A 22,269-nucleotide genomic window follows, 5' to 3' on the forward strand; every position below is an offset into this window, starting at 1 on the left:
CAGGTGTGCCCGCGCAGGCGCGCGGCCGCCGCCGCCGTCCCCGCAGGTGCCCGGTGTGGGAGGGGCGCGCGCGCGCGTGTGCGCGGCCCCTTTAAGGGGAGTGCCCGGAAGGGCGCGCGCCCCCCGCCCGGCCCCGCCCCGCAGCGCACCGGCCCCGGTGGGGCGCGTCGGGTCGGGTCCGGGCGGCTTCGGCGGCGGCTCTGCGCGCCGGTGAGGGACCATGGCGCGGTGCCGGCTGCCGCCGCCGCCGCTGCTGCTGCTGCTGCTGCTGCCGCTGCTGAGTGCCGCCGCCGCCTTCAACCTGGACCTCGCCTTCCCGGTGCTCAAGGCGGGCGCGACCCCCGGAGGCTTCTTCGGCTTCTCGGTAGCACTGCACCGGCAGACGGAGCGGCAGGAGCGCTGCCTGTGAGTGCGGTGGGGGAGGTGGGGGTGGGGGTCTCAGGGGGGGGGCGAAGGTTTCGTTGGCCGCCGTGGGGGTGGGCTAGGAGGAGGAGGAGGAGGAGGAGGAGGAGGAGGGAGTGGCGGGGCTGTGAGGGCGGCAGGGGCCGTCCCGGGGGTCTAGGTGCTTGGTGGGAATGGGGGGGGGGGGACGCTCCTTCGTAAGGGGTGTATATGCTATAATGTGTGTATTTGTATTCTCTGCTGTGACTTTGCTTTACACTTCTGTATTGAATGTGGTCCCATCCAGACCCTGAGGTTCCCCCACCCTCATTCCCCTGGCGCTGAGCACTCGCTGCGGGTTCCCTGTGCGGGACCCCGGTGACACGGGGAGAGTCTGCAGCAGAGCTGGGACGTGCCTTGACAGCACCAGTGGGTGCGGAGCCTGGCAGCCGCCCCCGGAGGCAGGAGTCCCCCCACCCTGCAGGATCCCTGCTCGGTACTGACTGCCCTGACCCTCACTGGGGTGGGTGAGGAGCCCCTCACGTCCCCCCCTTCAGCCCCCTCACTTCCCTCCTGCCCAGCAGCCTCAGCTCTCCCAGGGAAGCCCAAGGAAACCTGTTGAACTGTAATTCCTGCTGCCGGGCAAAGCCCCAACAAAAGCCCTTTTCAGACAGTGCACTCCCCGTATCATCCCACTGCTGTCACTAGCCATGTCCCCCTGCTCAGAGGGGACACCTCCCACTGCCAGCAGCATCCCCAGTTGCTATCCCTCCTGGCCTAAGGTGCGAGATGCATGTGCGTACTGGGGAGAAGGCGTCGGCTCAGGGGCTGGATTGGGTTTTTCTCACCTGGGGGCACAGGTTTTTGCTGGCTCACCCTCCTGTGGAACTCCCAGCTACAGGGGTCCCAGCGGAGACCCAGAGGGTTCCCTCTTCTCCACTGTGCCCGTGGCGGAGGGACCGGCCAGCAGCTGCTGGATGAGGCATCTGCAGCTCTACATTCCAGAGATGCATTTTGGCTGCTCACCCTGCTGTGGGACGTCTTGTTGTTGCTCCCGTCCAGGAGGGAGTGAAGCCATCACCCCACAGCAGCTGCGGGGGCGCAGGAGCCGGCCCAGTGCCCGGGGGACCCCTCCTTCCCATGGGGATATGCTGGCTCCTGTCCATGGCCGAGTAACCCTGGCTCCAGTGCCATCACAGCAGCTGGTGAGGGGACAGTGAGGTTGAGGGTCCTGGCTCAGCTCATACTTCTTCCCAAGATTTTGACAGTGGCTGTTGCCTTGTCTTGGGGCTTTGGCCTTGGTGGGGGCTTACAATCCCCCAGCATGGGCCACGTGGCCCGTGCATGTCTGAGCGTGACGCTGGCGAGGCACAGAGGCTCTGCAGTCTGTAGGGGAAAGGCTTTGGAGCACAAAACCCCTGGGGGGTTTACACCCCCTTCCCCTGGGAGCCTTCCACTGCCTGTCCCTGTTGGGAGAAACACATGGGACTCTTGTGAGCATGGAAGGGCTGTGAGTGCCAAGCATATTCCTGCTTCTCTGTGGGGCCTTCTATGCAGACCTGGACGGGCTGCGCAGGCAGCTCTGGCTGTGTGCTGCGGGCAGGAGGGGGCCCGGACAAGTGTGGGCAAGAGAACTGGGGAACTGCCCGCCTCTTGCGTCCTACCTGGGGAGGACGACGCAGGCAGAAGTGGCAGAGGACTGGAAGGGCCACAGGGTTTTGCTCCCTCCATGGGTTGCCTGTCGTCCCCAGCCCGGACAGTGGGAGCTGTGAGGTGGGACAGGCGCAGGAGTGCCCCCGGCTCTCCCCATGCCCAGGCAGCCAGCCCAGGGCGGGTGTGCAGAGCTGGGCTGCAGCACGGCGGGGAGAACCCGCTCCCTTCCCTCACAGCGGAGGGTGGCTGCCCTGCCCTTTGCTCGCAGGTGCAGCCCTGCCACAGCAGGGTGGGGACAGGAAAGAGACGCTTCCTGCCACCACCGTCCCCGCTGAGTACGGGGGTGTCCCGTGCTTTCTAGGGGGCTCTAGGCCCTGACCTCACCCTGTGGCCATCGAAGGTGTTGGGGTGGCAGCAGGACAAGAGGGATGCTCCGGAGCGTGGTTGGCATTCCTCACCTCCCCGTGGGGTGGGGAGAGCCGCTTCCCGGCTGGGCGCTGGCGGGGGGCCAGGCTGGCACGGCACAGCCGGCATGACGCCCAAGTTCCCCCCTTCCTCCAACCCCCACAGTGTTTTTCATGTCCCAGAGCTGTGCCATGGTAAAGGTTTGTTTGCTCGCTCCTCCCTGGGCCAGGTGAAGGCGAGGTGGAAGCAGCAGCCTTATCAGCCTCCCCAAGATTAAGAAACTCTGGGTGCTTGTGCAGAGTCTGGCCACTCCTGCAGGCTCAGACGTGGCAGCGCTGGTGGAGGTGTTTTGGACTGTGGTTGTGCTGGCAGGATCTGGTGGTGCCAGGGGAATCTGACCCCTGTGGGTTTTAGGGGCGTCCCTGAACAGCACGAGGAAACTGAAGCATGCTGTATCTGTGCCAGAGAGGCTGAGGGCCCTCTATGTGTGGTTGGGGGTGGCGAGAGGCAGCACCCACATCTGTGGCCACCTGTGTACCTCAGTTTCCCCTCTATGTGTGTGGGACAGGAGGAGCAGGGGGTCTCCCTTGTGCTCAAGGGTCTTTCTGTTCTCAACTGGTTGGTGGGGAAGAGGAGGAGAGCAGGGCTGCCTGAATTCCCTGCTTTCCCTCCCCCTCGCCTGGTTTTCTGCCGATTGCCAGAGCTGGCCTGGCTGCGCTCCCCCCCTTGGCCGGGGTCCTGCGGGGCTGCAGCTCCTTGGCAGGCGGAGGGTGGACGGATATGCACTGGTGGGGCCGGCACCCGGGGGATCATCCATCCATCTGTCCATGCCTCCTTGCTTTGAGGAGCCATCTCCCGCCTCCTTTCCGGCACAGGCATCAGCAGATTTGCCTGCTCAGGACTCCCAGGGGGAATCGATCACTGCAGGGCCCCCCCCCATGCAAACATATAGTGGCACTGCAGGGGAGTATGGAGTGGTGATGAGTGGTTTGGGGCTGGCCTGGAGCATTGTGGGGGTGGACTATGCTGGGGACACCTCTCAGTTGCCTTAGGGACTGCACGGGGTCTGTTGGAGGCCCAGCAGCCCAGCCACAGAGCTGAGCTCTCAAACCTAGAGCTTACAGCCCCAGTATGAGGTGAGGTTTAAGGTGGGAAGCTTTGGAGAGCCCTACGGCACTGTCACTGCCTGTGACCAGGGATGGGGCAGGATGGAGCAGGATGGGGTGCTGTGCCAGAGCCCCCCACCCTTATGCATCTTGGTGCTTGTCACCCCTCAAATGTGCGGGGAGATGGATGAGGTGCTGCACTCACTGCCCAGATGCTCCCTGCCCAGCACCCACCCCGGGAGTGGGGGCTTTGGGGCTGTGGGGCTGCAGGAGGTGTGCTGCCGTGTTAGAGGTTGGTGGTTCCCCCACGGCACAGCCTTTTGGGGCTGAGCCCAGCCTGCCATGCGGGTTAAATTCGCTTTTGCCATCCTCATCAGCACTGTCTCACCCCAGAGGCAGCTGCATTTTGGGCCAGTCAAGGTCTATCCCCTGGCTGCTGCTCCTGGCTCAGGCAGCGCTGGCCGGGAACCCCCACGCTGCCGTCCTCCCCGGCTTACCAGGGCGGATTAAGACAGGGCATGGCCTCTTGCATTCCGGCACCCCTCCCTTCCCAGCCTCCCCCTCTTGCTGTTTGTCCATCTCGGCCTTTGCTCAGGACCTGGGCTGAATCCCCTCCCCTTATCCCCCCACCCAGCTGGGACCAGTGCCACTGACGTCCCCGCCTCCCCAAACTGGGAGCCCAAACATCTCAGCTCCTGAGTCTCCTGGCTCACCTTGGGGCACACGTGGGGTGGGGGCTGCCTGTGCATGTCCCCCCCTGCTCCAGTGGGGCTCTGAAGCCCCCAATATCCTATGACACCCCCTCCCCCCAGGAGCAGAGCCTGCGGGTAGGCTGCCATGCTGGGAAGTCTTGACTGGAGGCAAGGAGAAGCTGGAGCCGCTTGGCTTGGGTCAGCTCCCACTCCTGTGACCTGTGGGACGTGGCCATGGGGAGCAGAGTGGTGGTGGTTGGGAGCAGCTTCACTGGGCACAGGGGTCTGGCTGAGCCTGGACCACCCTGGAAGGCTCGGGGGCACATCCTGCCTGTGGCAGTCACTGGCAAGGGGCTGCATATGTGTTCTTGCCAAAGGAGCCATGCTGCTGATGGAGCAGCACCCAGGAGCTGTGGGTCCTGCTGAGGTTGGGATGAGAGGGCAGGACACCCCATGCCTGGGGCAGAGACAACCCCCCCCCCCCCCAGCTTTCCCCTCCAGCCCTGAGTCACAGTGTGGCTGCTCTGAGTCACTTCCCCTCCAGGTATGTGGGGACAAGGGGGCCCCTTATGTTATTTCCCCCTTAGGTGTGCCGGGAGGGCACGGACAGGAATTGGGAGGTGGGGGACATTCCTTTGTGCCAGGTTGGAAAAAGTCAGGAGGCAGCAATCTCTTCTTCAGACCCCGCAGGTCCCGCTTTGCCGGGGTGATGCGAGTGCAGCATCAGCAGCGCACACCCCCAGCGCAGCATTCCTGCAGGGAGCAAACCCCGCATCGCGCCCCCGCGGGGGCTGTTCTGCGGCGGAGCCGCGCCGTGCCCCCACCTGCAGCCGCGGCTGAGTCAGGCGGAGCGATGCCGCCGGCGGGGACGGGCACCGGGCGTGTGCGGGGGGGCCGCGGCGTGCCGGGGCGGGGGCTGCCTGGGGCCCCGCATTCCTCCTGCGCCTGGGCTTTGAGTCAGCCGCGCCGGCGCTGCCCGGGCGCGCAGCGCTCCGCGCTCCCTTCGCGCCGCTCCCTTCCCGCCGGCGGTGGGATGGGGACAGACAGACTTGTCCGTGTCCTCGACGGTGGCCCAACTGCCCACGCTGAAAACTGACCGGCTGGTTGCCCCAGCGCCCTGCGGGGAGGTCTGGGGGCTGCGGCAGCATCTTGCGTGCCCTGTTGCCCCCCGGCAGCCTCTTTCGGTCCTGCCTGGGAGAGGGGACGTGCTTCCTCTGCGGGCACGGTGCGGCCGTGCCTCCTCCACGCCATTGTCCTCGCCATCCCGAAGGACTTCCCAGCGGAAAGGCTGGCCTTTCCGGAGCCCTCCGGGCACACCGGGTCCTCCTGCTGTCCCCCCAGGCTGCAGATCCCGGGCCCTGCTGCTGCCTGGGGGTCCCCAGCGTCTTTCCTGCTGGGGGGCTGTCTGTCTTGGGGTGGATAGGGGGTGCAGGTGGGTGCCAAGGGTCCTTTTTATCCTTCAGCATCACCTTAAAGCCCCTGGGAGATGAGCACACTGGTGCCAGGCAGTGGGTGCGTCATCTCCCGGGATGCCGATGTCCTCCCCCATGCCTGGCACTGCTGTGACTCAGCTGGGACATCTCTGCCCCCACCCCCCTGCCCCCGGGGGCCTGAGTCACCCCCCGGACGGGTGCAGCTTCTCCTGGGACCCCCAGTGCTGCGGGGAGCTGGGAGGCAAGCCCAGACTCTCCTTGGAGCTGGATGCGCACGTGCCCGCCCTGGAGCGGGTCCCAGCTCCCCCTCCCCACTGCAGGGGGGGGTCTCTCCCTGCCGGGACGCCCGGTTCTTGGCGGCGTTCCGTGGTACGGCGGCGGGAGCTTGAGCCTGTCCGCCGGACACGCCGCAGCTGTGCCGCAGGCCCGGCCTCGCCGCCGGCTCAAAGGTTGGCTGGGAAGGACTGCGGGTGTTTACACAGGCGTGGGGGCCCCGGCAACCGCCGTCTCTGCCGAGTGGCTCCCGGCACAGCGAGCGGGGGGTATGAGAGCTGCTGGCGTCAGCTCGACCCCCCCCCCCGCCCCGTCCCCGCACCCCTGTACGCTGGGATGAGGGACTCAGCCATGAGCCCAGGCAGGGATTGGATCCTGCAAGACAGGGACAAAGAGCTTGTCCCTCGATTTGTGCCCCCACAAGTGTCTATCTTTTCACCGTCCTGTGAGACCTTTCAGTGTGTTTGTCAACTCTCATATTGACTGCAAGAGGCTGGTTGCTGCTAACCCCGTGCATGCCCATCCAAGAGGAACCTGCTTTCCTGCTTGGAGATGGGCTGAGGGTCCACTGCCCCCTGGTATTTGGGGGTGTTGATGTACGACATGCTCCAGGGAAGCAGCTCTCATCTGCTCGGAGCACCTCTTAGCCACCATCATACTCCGCCACTGCTTCCCCAGGACAGCTTTCCTGGCTTTGCACCTCCAAAATGAGATGAGAGGCACTGGGGCAGGTGGACCCACTGCTTTGCCCCCTCTTTCTGTCCCCCAGGCTGCTGGTGGGAGCCCCCCAAGATGTGGAGCCGACAAACAGCACGCGGACAGGTGCCGTCTACGCCTGTCCCCTCACCGCTGACACGGGCGACTGCCAGCGGCTCGACATCGAGTTGAAGAGTACGTGAGCACTCTGAGGAACCCCAAAATGCTCCCCCAACCCCAGCACCTTTGAGGGTGGGGAGGTGGTGTCCCCACTCTCAGGCTGCTTCCCCCTCGCGCAGGTGAGCCGGACAAGGCCATCATCGATGACATGTGGCTGGGAGTGACGGTGGCCAGCCAGCGGCAGCCAGCTGGGAGGGTGCTGGTGAGTGCACGTGCACCCCAACATTTCACACACACGTGCCGGTGCCACGCTGCCACCTCACACGGCTGCACTAGAGAGCTGTTGGTGGGCCTTTCCCATGGGCCTCGCACGTGTCCCCAGCACGGTGGCAGCAGGCAGGGGGTGTGGTGGCCCCTGTTTTTTGGGGTGCTGAGGCGGGCACGGCGCTGTCCCGGCAGGCCTGTGCTCACCGGTACACCAAGGTGCTGTGGTCGGGCAGCGAGGACCAGCGGCGCATGGTTGGCAAGTGCTACGTGCGGGGCAACGACCTGCGGCTCAACATCAGCGATGAGTGGCAGACCTACCACAACGAGATGTGCAACTCCAACACCGACACCGACGAGACCGGCATGTGCCAGATGGGCACCAGCGCCGGCTTCACTGCCAACATCATCTACTTCGGGGCGCCCGGCGCCTATAACTGGCAAGGTGCGTGTGCTGGGGAGGGACAGGGCTGGGCAGCCCCTTCCCTGAGCACCCCTGGAGCCTGTGCCACAGAATCTCACAGAATCATTACGGCTGGGAGAGACCTTTAAGATCATCGAGTCCAACCATGACCCTCACACTGCCAAGCCCAGCACTAACCTACAGCCCTCAGCATCTCAGCTGTGCGTCTTTTAAATAGCTCCAGGGACGGGGACTCCCCCACCTCCCCGGGCAGCCTGGGACAGGGGCTGACAACCCCCGTGGTAAAAAAGTTCTTCCTAACGTGCAGTCTGATCCTCCCCTGGCACAACTTGAGGCTGTTTCCTTGCGTCCTGTCATTTGCTACTCTCAAGTAGTTGTGCTGAGGGATCAATGTCTCCTCTCAGCCTCCTCTTCTCCAGGCTGAACACCTGCCCCCAGCTCCCTCAGCCCTTCCTCATCAGACTTGCTCTCCAGACCCTTCCTCAGTGCTGGTGCCCTTCTCTGGACATGCTCCAGCCCCTCAATGTCTTTCTTGTAGTGAGGGGGCCAAAACTGAACACAGCACTCAAGGTGCAGCCTCACCAGCACCCAGTAGAAGAGGACAATCACTTCTTTGGCCCTGCTGGCCACACTATTTCCGATAAAGCTAGGGTGCCATTTGCCTTCTTGGCCACCTGGGCACACTGCTGGCTCCCATTCAGGCAGCTGTTGATCAACATCCCCAGGTCCTTTCCCTTTGGGCATCTTTCCAGCCCCTCTGCCCCAGCCTGTAGCATTGCCTGGGCTTGGTGTGACCCGGGTGCAGGACCCAACACTTGGCCTTGTTGAACCTCATACAACTGGCCTCAGCTCAGTACCCTCACAGGGCATCCCCTCGTGTGTGCACACTGGAGCACGTCGGTGTGTGTCTCTGTGTGTGTGCTTATGTGCCCACGTGTGCATGGTGAGCATACACATCTGCGTGTTTGTGTGTGAGGATGTGCCTGAGGGTGCCCTACACTTATCACTGGTGTGTACCTTGGCGTGTGCTTATCTGCACACCCCGTGTGCGTGGGTGAGCGTGTCTGTGTGCGCACACATGTGTGCAGGCGGGTAAGGGCAGCAGGGCCAGGGTTAACCTCCCCTTCCTGCCGTTGCAGGTACCGACTACATGCTGCAGCGGGAGATGTGGGACCTTCACGACTTCTCCTACCCCAACAAGAAGAATGGCAATACCTATATAGGTATGGGAAAGCAGGGCAGAGGGCTTCGCTTGCAGGGGCCCTGAGGGTGTTTGGGGCGAGGAGATGGTTTTTAAGAAAACCTTGGGGACGATGTTAAAGGGGTTTAGGTGGGCTTGGAGACCCCCCCCAGGGATGCCATGAGCAGGGGCACAGTGGTTGACAACGCAGTGTTCAGAGGCTGGAGGGGATCACACGGGGCTGGGGGCATGAGGGGGCTCTGTGCAGGCCCCTGTCTCACCGGAGGCTTTGGCGCAGGGTACACAGCGGAGGTGGGCAGCGCGGTGCTGCAGCAGGATGCGGTGACGGTGGTGACGGGCGCTCCCCGGTACCAGCACACGGGGGCCGTGTACCTGCTGAGCCGCAGCCCCCAGCAGACGCTGCAGAGGAGCCTCCTCCTGCCCGGCCATCAGGTCGGCTCCTACTTTGGCAGCGCCGTGGCCCTGGCAGATCTCAACAACGATGGGTGAGGGCAGTGGGCCAGGACCCCCCCAGGTCCCATGGTAGGGGTCTCGCCTGGGGCAGCTCGAATGAGGTCTCTGTGGGTCGTAGCATGGGGAGGGCTTTTGGGGGAGTCATCATTTCATGACTCATGACTTTGTGAGTCCCCACTCATTCTGGGGTGTCGGGGGAGTTGTCTCACAGCCCCCAGCCCAACTGGCCCCTCGGCCCCGCAGGTGGCAGGACCTGGTGGTAGGAGCCCCCTACTACTTCCAGCGGAAGCAGGAGGTGGGAGGTGCGGTCTACGTCTACATGAATGAGGTGGGGGGCTTCCAGTCCCACCCCAGCCTGGTCCTCACCGGCCCCAGCTACTCTGCCTTCGGCTTCGCCGTGGCGAGCATCGGCGACATCAACCAGGACGGCTTCCAGGGTGAGGTGCTGGGGACCCTTGTGAGGGGAGCCATGGTGGGACGGTGGAGGGGGGCTGCATCCACGTGGAAGTGTCTCCAGGTAAGAGGAGATCCCACTGGAGGGAATGTGGTGGGTGTGTGTAGAGGTTTGGGGTGAAGAGAAAGAGATGGGGGACATCTTGGGGACGTGCATTCAGAGAGGAGAGGGGCTGGGTGAGAGTTAAGTGCAGGGAGGGTCAAAGGAGGGTTGAGGAGATGTGGAAGGACTGTTGGGCAGCCCGCACCCTGTCTCCATGGGGCTGATCCTGGTCTTTTCCCCATAGATATCGCTGTTGGGGCTCCTTTTGAGGGGCCTGGCAAGGTGTACATCTACCACAGCAGCGCAGAAGGGCTGCTGGACAAACCCCGGCAGGTAACAGCCCCATGGGGAGCTCCTCACCAGGACAGCAGGGCTCCAGAGCCCCTCTGAGCATCCCGTGCTGTGGCATGGGGTGCAGTGAGCAGATGCCCAGATCCACAGGGCTGGTGAACAGTGGGTGACATCCCCACCTCCCCCAAATGCAGGTGATCAGCGGGTCGGACTTGGGTCTCGCCAGCATGCGGACCTTCGGGTACTCGCTGAGCGGGGGGCTGGACGTGGACGGTAACTCCTACCCCGACCTCCTGGTAGGCAGCTTGGCAGAGAGGATTGTCCTGCTCAGGTAAGGGAGGGGGAGTGGAGGCAGCCTGCTGCCCCTTCCCTCCTTGCCACCTCCCAGGGACAGATTCTGCCTCTGCCAGCACCCCCAGGGCAGCGGGGTGGGCACAGAGCGATGTGCCGGGCAAGGAGGGACTTGTGCTGCTGGAGAGGGGACTCAGCCAACCCCATTTCTGCCCAGAGCTCGGCCTGTGATCAACATCTTGGACAAGACCTTCACAGTGACCCCCAGCAAGGTGGACCCTGCACGGTGCACGTCTGATTCCTGGTGAGCCCCGGTGCAGCCGGTTCTGCTCATGGCACTGTGGGGCCGGCAGCTCCGCTCATGGCCCCTTTCCCCCCACAGCATCACCATCACCATCTGCTTCTCCTACAACCAGAGTGCTGGAGACCCCCGGTACAAGGAGAAGATCAGTGAGTGCCCGGGGTGCAGGTGTGGGAGTGTGTTGTGGGGAGGGGGACATCCGCCAGCACTAGTGCAAGGGGATGTGCACTCACAGGGATGTGTGTGTGTGTGTGTACGTAACACACATTTAGGGGAGGGTCTGTTGTTGTGGGGGGTGCATGTGCACGCAGGGGTTGTGTTGGAGGCACACGCGTGTGCAACACCCCTTTGCTCTGCTCTGCCGCAGCCCTGGAGTACACCCTGGAGGCTGACAAGGACCGGCACCCTCCCAGGGTCAGGTTTTTGGGGACTCACTCTGCCACCTACCGCGGCACCTTCCCTATGCCAGAGACCCGCTGTGAGTCCAAGGAGCTCCTGCTGCTGGTGAGCGTGTGCAAGTGCACGCATCTGTCTGTGTGTCTCTGTGTGTGTGTGTGTGTGATGGAGGTTGCTCCACACGTGGCACCAGAGCTGTGGAACCGGCTGCTGGGAGATGGATGGGGAGAGGGATGGTGAGGAACAGAGGGGCTTGGGCAGGAAAAGAGGTGGAAATTCCCTTCCCTGATGAATTTGCTGGGTCTCAGGAGCAGCAGGAGCTGGTACCCTGGACGTGGCTGGGGGCTGGGGAGGGAGGGAATCAGGGCTTTGCTGTGATTTCTGCCACCCTGCAGGACAACATCCGAGACAAGCTGCACCCCATCGTGCTCTCCATGAACTACTCACTGGTGGAGAAGCCCAGGAGCTTCCAGCTGGGCCCCCACTCCCTCGATGCCTTCCCCGTCCTCAACCAAGACCAGTCCCACGAGAATGAGACCAAGGTGCCGGGGCCTGATGGAGATGCTGGGCTGCAAGAGGCCCGGTGAGCCTGGCCTGGGGTGGTAGAAGCCTCATGAGGACGTCTTTGTCCCTCCAGATCGAGTTCCAGAAGGAGTGTGGCTCCGACAACAAATGCTACAGCAACCTCCAGCTCCAGAGCAGCTTCGTCACTGACCAGAACCAGCCCCTGCCCAGGTGACAGAGGGTCCTCCACGTCCCCAGCCACCTCTGCCACCCGCTGTGCCACGTCCTCGGCCCCGGGTCACCGCTCAGCCCCTCTCAGGCTGTGCTGTAGGGATGGGGGGGGAGGTCTCCATCCTTGTGGGACGGGCCACACGTGTGCTGAGCTGCGCCGGTCTCTGCCCAGGCTGAACGGCACGCAGGTGCTGCAGTACAGCCGGGACGGGCGGAAGCTCTACCTGAGCATCAACATCACCAACGTGCCCACCACCCCGTCCAACGGCGAGGACGCCCATGAGGCGCTGCTCAACGTCACGGTGCCCGCCAGCCTGCTGCCCTCTTCCGTGCGCCCGGTAGGCTGTGGCAGCCCCCTCCCCATCTGCAGCACCGGGGCAATCCTCGCCAGCACCCTCCTCACCCTCTTCCCCTCCCCAGAGCGGAGCCTGCACCTTCGCAGAGACGGTGCTGTGTGAGCTGGGCAACCCTTTTAAGAGGAACCAGAGGGTGAGTGCTCCCCCTGCCCCTCCCCCAGCCACCCCTCCAGCCCTTTTAAGGGGTGAATAGGCAGGTGAAGGGCCAACTGAGCTGCTCCACGATCCTGCTGTGCCGCAGGCAGAGCTGATCATCACCTTCGAGGCCATTGGGATCATGCTGGACACACGGGAGATCTTGGTGTGGCTGGACCTGTCCACGTGAGTGTCCCTGAGTGGGTGGAAGTGGGCTGGGAAGAGGGTGCCAGGAATGGGTGTAGTTCCTCTTTTGCTTGGTGGTGGATTGGGATTGTATCCAGCAGCATTGCTGGTGCAGAGGGACTGCAAAGCAGGCAAGGCTCCTGGGATGGGCAGGATGGGGACCCTAGAGTTCCTGTTGGGGCTGGGGCCTGCCCCATGCTATCTGGGGGCTTTTCGATGGTGAGAGATGCTGACTTCAAGCACCTTCGCAGGCAAAGCACCCAGGAGGACCTGCAGCCCGTGCTGGTCAAGCTGCTGGTGGACTACAGCATCCAATCCTCACTGAGCGTGTGAGTGAGCCCACCATGTCCCAGGAATGGGCAGTGGAACACCCCAGAGGTGCTCCCTATTCACTTGGTCCCACTCACCATGCTCGTCCCCCATCCTGTCCCCAGAACCCCCTCCCATGCCCAGTCACACTTCAGCGGGACAGTGGTGGGCGAGTCGGCCATGCAGAGAGAGCAGGACGTGGGCAGCCCCCTTGCCTTCGACTTCCAGGTGAGCTGGGCGTAGCCAGTGCCTGTGAGGAGGTTGGGAGTGCTGGTCTCTTTATCTCTTGCTATGCTGTGCAGGTGACCACCAAGGGCGAGTCGCTGGGCACCCTGGGCACCATCCTGCTGGGCTTCGAGTGGCCCTATGAGATCCCCAATGGGAAATGGCTCCTCTACCCCACTGAGATCCTTGTCAATGGCAATGAGACCTGCCAGCCCCCTGGGGGGGTCATTAACCCCCTCAACCTCACTGTGAGTGACCTGATCCCTCCTGCTTTGCAGGGACATGTCCCTGCCCCACTGCATGGGTCCTGCCAGCCCCACCAGCCCGGCGTGGGGAGAGCTGCCCGGGCTCTGATGGGTCTCAGTGTGTTCCCCCCTCTCCCCTCAGCTGGAGGACCAGGCTCCATCCCGGCAGAGGCGGGAGCTGGAGGCCCCCGAACCAGCAGAGCCCCCCATCACCCTGGCCACTGCCAAGAAGGCCAAGTCAGAGGTGGTGCTGGTGAGTGGGCGCTGCAGGGGCTGAGGGAGGTCCTGCAGCACACACACGCTCCCCCAGAACCACCCTGCACACTGCCTCTGTGCACCAGCACGGTGTGCTGGGGTTCTGGTTCCCTCCTTAAACACCCCTTATCTTCCAGAGCTGCTCCAAGGGCACAGCTCGCTGCATCTGGTTCGAGTGCCCGCTCCTGCACACCCAGCACCCCACCACCTTCAGCATCCGCGCCCGCGTGTGGAACAGCACCTTCATTGAGGTCAGCACGGCCTGGGGATGGGGGGCAGGGCCAGGCTGCTCAGCGGGGGCTGCATCAGGGCTCCGAGTTTGCCAGGTCTCAGCTCAGCAGCTAACGGCCACCTCTTCCCCCGTGGGCTGTCCCTGCCCTGCAGGAGTACAGCGATTTTGACCGGGTGAAGGTGGATGGCACAGCGACGCTTTTCCTCCGGACCCACGTCCCCACCATCAACATGAGGAACCACACGGTGCGGGTGAGTGGTGCCAGAGCTTCTTACTGGGGCAGGCTGGGAGGGACTTGAGGCCACTGCGAGCTCTTTCCCTGATGAGGCTCTCCTCCTCCAGTTCTCGGTGGATGTGGACTCGGAGCTGACGGAGGAGCAGCCGGCCGAGATCGCGCTGTGGCTGGTGCTGGTGGCGGTGGCAGCCGGGCTGCTGCTGCTGGGGCTGATCATCCTCCTGCTCTGGAAGGTGAGGGGGTGCCCAGATGCGCCGGGCTCGTGCTACTGGTGGCTGCTGTCCTCCCCGCCCAGCTGTGGGACTGTCAGGAGGTGCCCCCCAGATGGAAGGTGCCCGGCTGCAGGGTGATGAGAAAGAGGAGCAGAGAGAATCCTGACTTATCACCTGCTGCAAAACATTTTGGGAGCTGCAGAAAAAAAACCCTAAAGTGGGACTGGGTCCCTCCTTGTGCTGTGGCTCTCACCTCCCACTGTGCTGCAGGGACTGGGGTTTTCCAGCCCGGGGACACCCTGGCTCCCTGAGGAACCCCCACTCTATCCAGGGTGGGTTATGTGGGTGTGTAGGGCCACCTCCCCATAGCATCTCCAGGGGTAAGGGTGCAATGGGGCAGCTTGTTGCCCCTCTCCCCTCACTCCCCAGGGTGCCCATGAGCTCCCGAGCCCCTCTCACATCTCCCCCTGACCCCCCCATCACCTCCTTCCTCGCAGTGCGGTTTCTTCCGGCGGGCCAACACACGGGCCATGTACGAAGCCAAGGGGCAGAAGGCAGAGATGAGGATCCAGCCGTCGGAAACCGAGCGGCTGACGGATGACTACTAGGTGGGGGGCAGCCCCCTGCCCCCCCGGGCACCTGTGCCACCCGTTTGGTAATGCCCCGTGGGGGCCGGCTGCAGCAGCATCCTCCTCCTCTTCAGCCTCCTCTCCTCTTTCTCACTGCCTCATCTCTCCTGCCAGACTCTATAGGGTCCCCACAGGGCATAGTGGGCTCCGTGGGTCTCCAAGCGTCTCCAGGACTGCTGCTCCCTTTGCCTCTGTTCTCACTGGCTCTGGCATCTCTCCCCACCACACTCCTGCCCCATGCTGACTCCCCTCCCTCTCTCCCCCTTCCCAGTGTGACTTCTTCCAGCGGACCCGCTACTACCGGATCATGCCCAAGTACCACGCGGTGAGGGTCCGGCAGGAGCAGCGCTGCCAGCCCGGCGGCCTCCTGCCCCACCGGCGCAAGAAACACTGGGTGACCAAATGGCAGGAGCCAGAGAAGTACTACTGACCCCCACACACCCGGCCCCGTGCCAGGGGAGCACCGGGCCGGCGTGTGACTTTGCACAAGCACCATCTCTCTCCCTGACCCAACCTGCCTCCTGGTGCTGGCTTCTGCGCGCTCCTTCCCGCTTCCCCGGGCCTGCCGGCATGCAGCCCGTCTCTTGCACGCTTGTGCCTTGCACGTCCGTGCCTTGCACGCTTATGGGGCCAAGCCCTAAATGTGCCCCTCGCCCTGTTCCCTGATGTGACTGCTGCTGGTCTCACCGAGTGCCTTCCTCCCGCACAGACACTCCTCCCGCCGTGGCCTTGCACACCGGGACACGCTCACGCATCTCCTTCCCTGGGCGCTGAGTGCAGGCCCCATCTGCTTTCGCTGGGGCTGCGATGTGCTACGGTGGGGAGGGGGGCAGGGGGAGCTTGTTCCTTCCTGCCCTGCAGCATAGGAGCCTTATCCTGCATGTTCACCCCATTCCCCTCAGTCTGTGTCAGAGGCAGCTTGGGCTGGGGGTGTGCAGTGGATGGGGCTGTGTTCTCCTACCCCACAGCCTTATCCCTTGGGGATCTGTCCCCCCCAGCCCTGGATGTTGTCCCGGGGTTAAGTTATTCTTTGTCTCTGGGTGGTGTTTTGGTGTTGAGCCCTGAAGTGTGGTCGGTACTGGGGGCTGGCTGCAGGGGAGGGTGGTTCCTGTGCCCCCCCCCGCCCAGGACCCTGCTCCCCCTTCCCCTGCCCAGGTCATAATAAAGCCTCGCTCTGGGATTTTGTAACTTCTTGTCAGCGTGAGGGGAGTGGGCTGGGGGAGGAAATGGGTTTTGGGAGGAAATACCCCGGGGAGGGCAGGGAGTGTAGTGGCAGGGGGCAGAGGGGCACAATACACCAGGAGAGCAGGGAGGGAGAGGTGTGGGGGCGATATCCCAAGAGCGCGAATGGCGGGCGATGCCGGGGGCTGTGGCGGGCTCAGTGTCCTCCAGCGACCCAGGAAGGCCGGGCAGCGACGGGGTAAGCGCGGCGGCTGCGCTCCGGGCCCGGAGGGGTTACGGCCGCGGGGGCGGGGCGGGGCGGCGCGGGCGCTGATTGGCGGCGGGGCGGGGCGATCCGGCGCTGATTGGCGGCGGGGCGGGGCGGGGCGGCGCGGGCGCTGATTGGCGGCGGGGCGGGGCGGGGCGGTGCGGGCGCTGATTGGCGGCGGGGCGGGCGGTTGCGCGCGGTTGCGCGCGGTTGCGCGCGGCGGGGCGGCGCGGGGCGGCGCGCGGGGGGCGCGCGGCGCGGGCCGGGGGGCGCCATGCGGCTGCTGCGGTGGCTCGGGAAGCGCGCGGCGCTGGCCGGCGTGCCCACCTACATCGAGCACTTCAGCAAGTTCTCGCCGTCGCCTCTTTCCATGAAGCAGTTCCTGGACTTCGGTAAATACACAACACAACCCCCTCCCCCGCGCCCCCCCCTTACCCTCAGCACCCCCCTGCGCCGGGCGGGAAGCCCCTCGCTCTCTCCCCCTCCCCGGGATACCCCCAGTGCGGGTCGATACAGCCCTCCGCGGTGAATTCCCGGCCTGGGGGCGGTGCTCCGTGCCTCCCCCCCCCCCGCCGGTAAATAGACCCCACCCCCTCCGCCGGTAAATAAACAGACGGGCGGGGAGGAGGGGGGTGGGTGTCCCCGGCCGAGACCTGCTCCGCGGGGGATCCGGTCCGGATAACTGTACCCCCTCCGATCCTGGGTTACTGTTTAAGGGGGGTGTTACCCTCGAGGTGCTCCCCGGGCCGGGTAAACACCTCGCCCCCCCGCGGAGGGAAGACCAGCTGCTGGATAAATAACTGGGCCTGGGAGCGTGGTCTGCTGGTGTGCACCTGCGGGAGGGGGGCTTGTCTCCCCTCTGCACCCCCCCCCACCTACAGGGGGGAATAATTGGGTAAATACTCCCCTAGGAAACGGCCGGGTGAATAGTCCCCTTTCCTCCGGGTAAATAACCCTGTGTGGGGGACCTCTGGGTAGGTAAATACCTGCCTGACCGCCCAGTACCCTCAGCGTGGGCAACTTGGGTCCCCTCCAAGCAAGGACCCCGGGTGAATACCCCAAGGAGGTGGAGATGCCCACCCCCCATCGCTGTGACCTGCCCTGGGCCCCTCCTGCTGTCCCTCCGCCAGCGATTTTAATGTCAGCGCTATATTTACTCACCACCTCCCTGGGCCCGGGCTGGCAGCTGCGCCTTGGGGTCCCCAGAGTCCCCTGTCCTCGGGGACGTGCCTCTCCAGGGCCTCAGGGCTGCTTTTGTGCCCTCCCACCTTGCTGAATACCAACTGTTGGTTCGGGACCCCCCTCCACCACCATCCTGGGGACACTTGCCATGTACCTGTGGCAGAGACTCTCAGTGTCCTGGTGCCACAGGGATGACGGTCTGGTTTGGGTTGTCCCCATGTCCTTATCCTCTCAGGGGAGGGAGCAGTTGCAGCCCCAGTTTGCACTGGGCACCCAGCCTGCTGTCGGCTGTGGACTGAGCCCCTCTGGCCATCCCACCCTCTCAGCATCCTCCCCCAGCCCAGGGCAGGGACCTGCTCCTGCCTCCCCTGCCCCAGTCCTCCCAGTGCCCCCAGTCCCCACCACAGAGGAGCAGGCATGGAGGCAGCCCTGGGGCTGAGGAACTGAGCCAGGACTCAGCCCGTGTCCCCCTCCCCACAGGTTCCAGCAATGCCTGTGAGAAGACCTCCTTCGCTTTCCTGCGACAGGAGCTGCCCGTCCGCCTCTCCAACATCATGAAAGAGATCAACCTGCTGCCAGACCGTGTCCTGCACACCCCCTCTGTGCAGCTGGTGCAGAGCTGGTGAGATGGGGGGGTCACTGCCACAGTGGGGGGCTGCCTCCACCACCATCCATTTGGGTGCTGCTGCCACCATGGGCCCCACTGTTATCACTCTGGAGGTCCCAGCTCCATCACCTGCCTGAGTGCCTCCGTGGGTCCCACCGCTGTCACCTGCACAGCTTCAGTTGCCACCACACTCCTGCCATCGTCCCAGGGGTTCCCACTGGCACTGCGGGTCCCACCACCGGTGCATGTCCCACTGCTGACACCGACTGTCCTCCCCACAGGAGCTGCTGGCAGCCAGGGGGGGCACAGGGAGGGGTGGCTGCAGGACAGCCCCCAGCTGGTCCCATGCCAGACCCTCACAAGGTGACACGAGCTGCAGGCCTTATGGGGACACCCCTATGCCAGCGAGGTGTCCTCAGCCATTGCAGGGTCACCAGTGGTATCTCCATGTCCTGCCCCAGCCTCCTGCCCCCTAACAGGGCCGAGCCAGCCCCAATGGCTGGAGTGGCTGTGTCCCCAGCACAAGGAGGTGTGAGCGTCCCTTTAAGCACCTTGTCCCGTTGCCAGCTCCAGCAGCGTGAACCTTCTCCCAGTGCCGGCACGTGACTGGTTGTTTGTGCAACATCCTGGGCTCTGCCAGCGTGGGCCAGTGGCAGGGACCGGCTGTGCCATGTGTACACTGACCCCAGCCTGCAGTGTCCCTCGTGTCCCCAAGGGCCATCGTGCCAGCAGGGTGTTGGGACAGCCTTGGGCTCCTTGCCAAGCACAGGGTGGTTTTGTGGGGCAGCAGTTTTTGGGGAAGGGAGGAGTGTCCTGGTTGAGGAGGTGCAGAGCCCCGGTCCCTGTGTGTGGGCAGTGCTCCAGGACACCCTGTACCCCCTGGTGTGAGGTCCCTCGGGTGTCCCCTCTTTTGAGGGGTAACCACTTCCTTCCCCAGGTACGTCCAGAGCCTGCTGGATATCATGGAGTTCCTCGACAGGGACCCTGAGGACCAGGCCACCCTGGGACAGTAAGTTGGTGGGTCTCTGATCCCAGGGTGGTACCTCCTCCCAGACTCGGGCTGGTGACAGCTGGTGTCACCGAGGTTGCACCGGCAGTGCCTTGGGCATCCCGCTGCCACTGGACTCTGCTCCGGGTTTTCCCCGGTGCCACCAGCTCCTGCAGACACCCGGCCTGGATCGGGACGCTGCTCGGACCGGGTGCCCCCAGCTCCGTCCTGTTCCCAGGTTCACCGATGCCCTGGTCACCATCCGCAACCGGCACAACGATGTGGTGCCCACCATGGCGCAGGGGGTGATCGAGTACAAGGAGGCCTATGGAGACGACCCCGTCTCCAACCAGAACATCCAGTACTTCCTCGACCGCTTCTACCTGAGCCGCATCTCCATCCGCATGCTCATCAACCAGCACAGTGAGCCCCGGCCCCCGCTGCCCCCCGCGCCCTCGGCAGCCCTGTCTCCAGCATCCTCATCAGCCCCAGCATCTCTGGGGATCCCCCCTGTGCAGGGCATGGCCCCACCCCATGAGCCCCATGGGTACCCCCATCTCCATCCCCCAAATCCCAGGGATCTATCCCGAGCACCCCTCTGCTCCAAATGTCCCCCCAGCCCAGGGGATCTGTGCCAAGCATCCCCCTGCCCCAAATGTCCTCCCCAGCCCAGGGGATCTGTCCCGAGCGTCCTCACCACCTCAACTGACCCCAGACCTATCCCACTCCTGAACCCTTGCCCTGCCTCCACCAGGCACCCCCCTTCCCTCAGATGCCCCTGTTCTGCCCCGCTGCATGTCCCTGTCCCCATATGCCCCCATGGGCCCCCATGTCCCTCACCCCCAGCCTGGGGCACAGCCCGAGGTGGGGGGGCCGGGAGGGTGTCCCTGAGTGGGGTCTCCACTGCTGCCTGTCCCCCCCAGCGCTGCTTTTCGACGGCAGCACCAACCCTGCGCACCCCAAGCACATTGGCAGCATCGACCCCCACTGCAACGTGGCCAACGTGGTGCAAGGTCAGTGGGGCTGGGGGTGTCCCACCCCTACAGGGAAATAAGTTGGGGAGGTGGGCTTGGAGGTCTCCTCAATCATCTAATCATCTCATCCATCTTCCCCCTGCCCTGGGGAGTACTGGAAACCATTCATGTCACGGGTTTGGGTGTGGGGTGGGCCTCACCCAAGGTGTCCATGGTGCCCTGTCACTCCAGAGGACCCCAAAAACCTCCTGGATCTGTAGGGTGGAAAATATTTGAGGAGAGGGGCCCCAAAGGCTCTTCCTGCCGTGGTGCTGGGGGTGCTGACCCCTCTGCCTTCCCCTCTCAGATGCCTACAACATGGCCAAGCTGCTGTGTGACAAGTACTACATGTCCTCACCCGACCTGGAGATCGAGGAGGTGAATGGTGAGGCCAAGGGGAGGGTCCTTACAGCAGGGATTCTTGGGTGGCTCGTTTGGGGCTGGGGAGGATGAGGATGCTGACAGCTGCTCTCTTCCCTGCAGCCAGCAACTCCCAGCAGCCCATCAGCATCGTCTATGTCCCCTCCCATCTCTACCACATGCTCTTCGAGCTCTTCAAGGTAACCCCATCCAGGTGTGGGGGTGGATGAGAGTTGGGGGGCAGAGGGGGTCCCCTAAACTGCAGCGATCTCCATGCCTGCAGAACGCCATGCGAGCCACCGTGGAGAGCCACGAGAGCAGCCCACGGCTGCCACCCGTCAAGGTGATGGTGGCCCTGGGCCAGGAGGACCTCTCCATCAAGGTGTGTAAGGGAGACCACCAGCCCCAGCTGGGGGAGAGTGAGGTCCCTGGGCCCGGAGTGGGGTTGTGACCCTCTCCCCGCCGTGTCCCACAGATGAGTGACCGGGGCATGGGCGTCCCCCTGCGTAAGATCGACCGTCTCTTCAGCTACATGTACTCCACGGCACCCACACCACAGCTGGGCACAGGGGGGGCCCCCCTGGCCGGTGCCCCTCTGGTAGGTGCCATGGGGGTCTTGCACAGCCCTAGAGGGCGGTGGTGAGGATGTGGGACAGATCAGTGGCTGGGGGTAGTGAGGGGATGTTTCAGGGTGGCTGGAGTGGCACACAGGTGCTTTGGAGGGGGCATGGGGGGTGTTGAGGGGGCAGGGGGTGGTATAGGGAAGTTTGGGCTTGGCATGGGTGTGTTTTTGGGTAGCTTGGGGAGATTTTGGAAATGCCTGTGGGTGGCGTGAGGACACGTTGAGGTGCCTGGGGAAGTGTGTGTGTGTAGAGACTGCTGTGGGTGCCCGGAGGTGGCACGTGGACACTCCTGGGTGCACAGGAGCTACTTGCGGTGCATGGGGAGGGTCAGAGTCCCTAGGGGTGCTGACTCCAGCACCGGGGACCCCCCACCCCACTTCACCCCACCTCCTTCCCCTTCCCTCAGGCCGGCTTTGGCTACGGGTTGCCTATCTCCCGCCTCTACGCCAAGTACTTCCAGGGGGACCTGCAGCTCTTCTCCATGGAGGGCTTCGGCACTGACGCTGTCATCTACCTGAAGGTGGGTCTTTACTCCAGGATGGGGGGTCCCCAGCCCTGGGAAGGGTGGTGCAGGGCCCTCCCCAGCCCCTTCTCTCCTGCAGGCCCTGTCCACAGACTCGGTGGAGCGACTGCCTGTGTACAACAAGTCGGCGTGGCGGCACTACCAGGCGAGCCAGGAGGCGGGGGACTGGTGTGTCCCCAGCACCGAGCCCAAGAACACATCCACCTACCGCGTGCCCTAAGGCCCCCAGGGGCTCCTCCCCTGCCTGCCGTAGCCCCCCGGGCTCCCTGCCTGCCCCCCAGGCTCCCCGGGGGGATGTTTGATGCCAACGTGGTGTTTCAGGGTCCCAGTTCTGCCTCTCGCCGCCGCCAGGGCTGTTGGGGCTCACTGGGAAGTGTGTGGTGGGGTCCCAGTGGAGTGAGGGGGTCCAAGCACCCACCCCCCTCCCCCTTGGTGGCACTTAGGTACGTAGCAGGGGGTGGTGCTGGGGCAGAATGGAGGGGGTAGAACCTCTGTTACCCCCTCCACCCCCAACCTTGGCACCCACCCCAGGGTGTGCACCCTATGGGGATCCAACAGAGGTAGGGGACTGGTCCTTTCCCAGTATAACCAGTGGCACTTGTCTTGCCTGCTCCTCCAGCCCTGACAGGGTGGGAGGACTGGGCCTGAGTCCCTTCAGCTCCCTGCACCGTCCCTGGCATTGCACTACTGAGCTGTTCTCACCTGCACGTGCCCTCCCCACTCTGCACCCCCAGGGTGGGTTCCCCACACGTGCTTTGACCCGCTCTGGACGCTCCCCTGCCCTCCCAGACTCCCCCACTGCTGTCACTAAATTGAATGTGGACTGAGCTCCTAGTGTGGTGTTTTGGGGTCCCAGGAACTGCCCCAGCTTTAACCACCCCCCCCACCTTGACTGGGTCACTTCTCTCGGCCCC

The 22,269-nt window shown here is 64.1% G+C and overlaps 2 protein-coding genes across 4 annotated transcripts; both read left to right on the forward strand.

Moving 5' to 3' along the window:
- The first annotated feature begins 147 nt into the window (after positions 1–147).
- ITGA3 (integrin subunit alpha 3) lies at positions 148–15,818 on the forward strand. 3 transcript variants are annotated; one of them, XM_062018904.1, is made up of 26 exons: positions 148–405; positions 6,713–6,834; positions 6,939–7,021; positions 7,219–7,468; positions 8,587–8,670; positions 8,926–9,133; positions 9,345–9,538; positions 9,842–9,930; positions 10,083–10,219; positions 10,397–10,483; positions 10,562–10,629; positions 10,848–10,984; positions 11,272–11,418; positions 11,514–11,611; positions 11,784–11,949; positions 12,032–12,100; positions 12,209–12,288; positions 12,540–12,617; positions 12,723–12,825; positions 12,900–13,070; positions 13,210–13,320; positions 13,460–13,573; positions 13,707–13,805; positions 13,897–14,022; positions 14,499–14,656; positions 14,902–14,993. In XM_062018904.1, the coding sequence occupies exons 1-25, from the start codon at positions 221–223 to the stop codon at positions 14,607–14,609; spliced, it is 3,117 nt and encodes a 1,038-aa protein (XP_061874888.1). In that variant the 5' UTR covers positions 148–220; the 3' UTR covers positions 14,610–14,656; positions 14,902–14,993. The 3 variants fall into 3 exon arrangements, with proteins under 3 accessions (XP_061874888.1, XP_061874889.1, XP_061874890.1); XM_062018905.1 differs by having other exon boundaries at positions 14,499–14,609; positions 14,902–14,988; XM_062018906.1 differs by lacking the exon at positions 14,499–14,656 and having other exon boundaries at positions 14,902–15,818.
- A 490-nt stretch (positions 15,819–16,308) lies between these two features.
- PDK2 (pyruvate dehydrogenase kinase 2) lies at positions 16,309–22,182 on the forward strand. Its single transcript, XM_062017449.1, has 11 exons — positions 16,309–16,451; positions 17,722–17,863; positions 18,786–18,857; positions 19,075–19,259; positions 19,760–19,849; positions 20,157–20,234; positions 20,333–20,409; positions 20,493–20,591; positions 20,685–20,807; positions 21,239–21,352; positions 21,435–22,182. The coding sequence occupies exons 1-11, from the start codon at positions 16,334–16,336 to the stop codon at positions 21,573–21,575; spliced, it is 1,239 nt and encodes a 412-aa protein (XP_061873433.1). The 5' UTR covers positions 16,309–16,333; the 3' UTR covers positions 21,576–22,182.
- Positions 22,183–22,269: the final 87 nt, after the last annotated feature.

Source organism: Colius striatus, chromosome Z (assembly GCF_028858725.1).
Source record: "Colius striatus isolate bColStr4 chromosome Z, bColStr4.1.hap1, whole genome shotgun sequence".
Classification (NCBI taxonomy): Eukaryota; Metazoa; Chordata; class Aves; order Coliiformes; family Coliidae; genus Colius; species Colius striatus.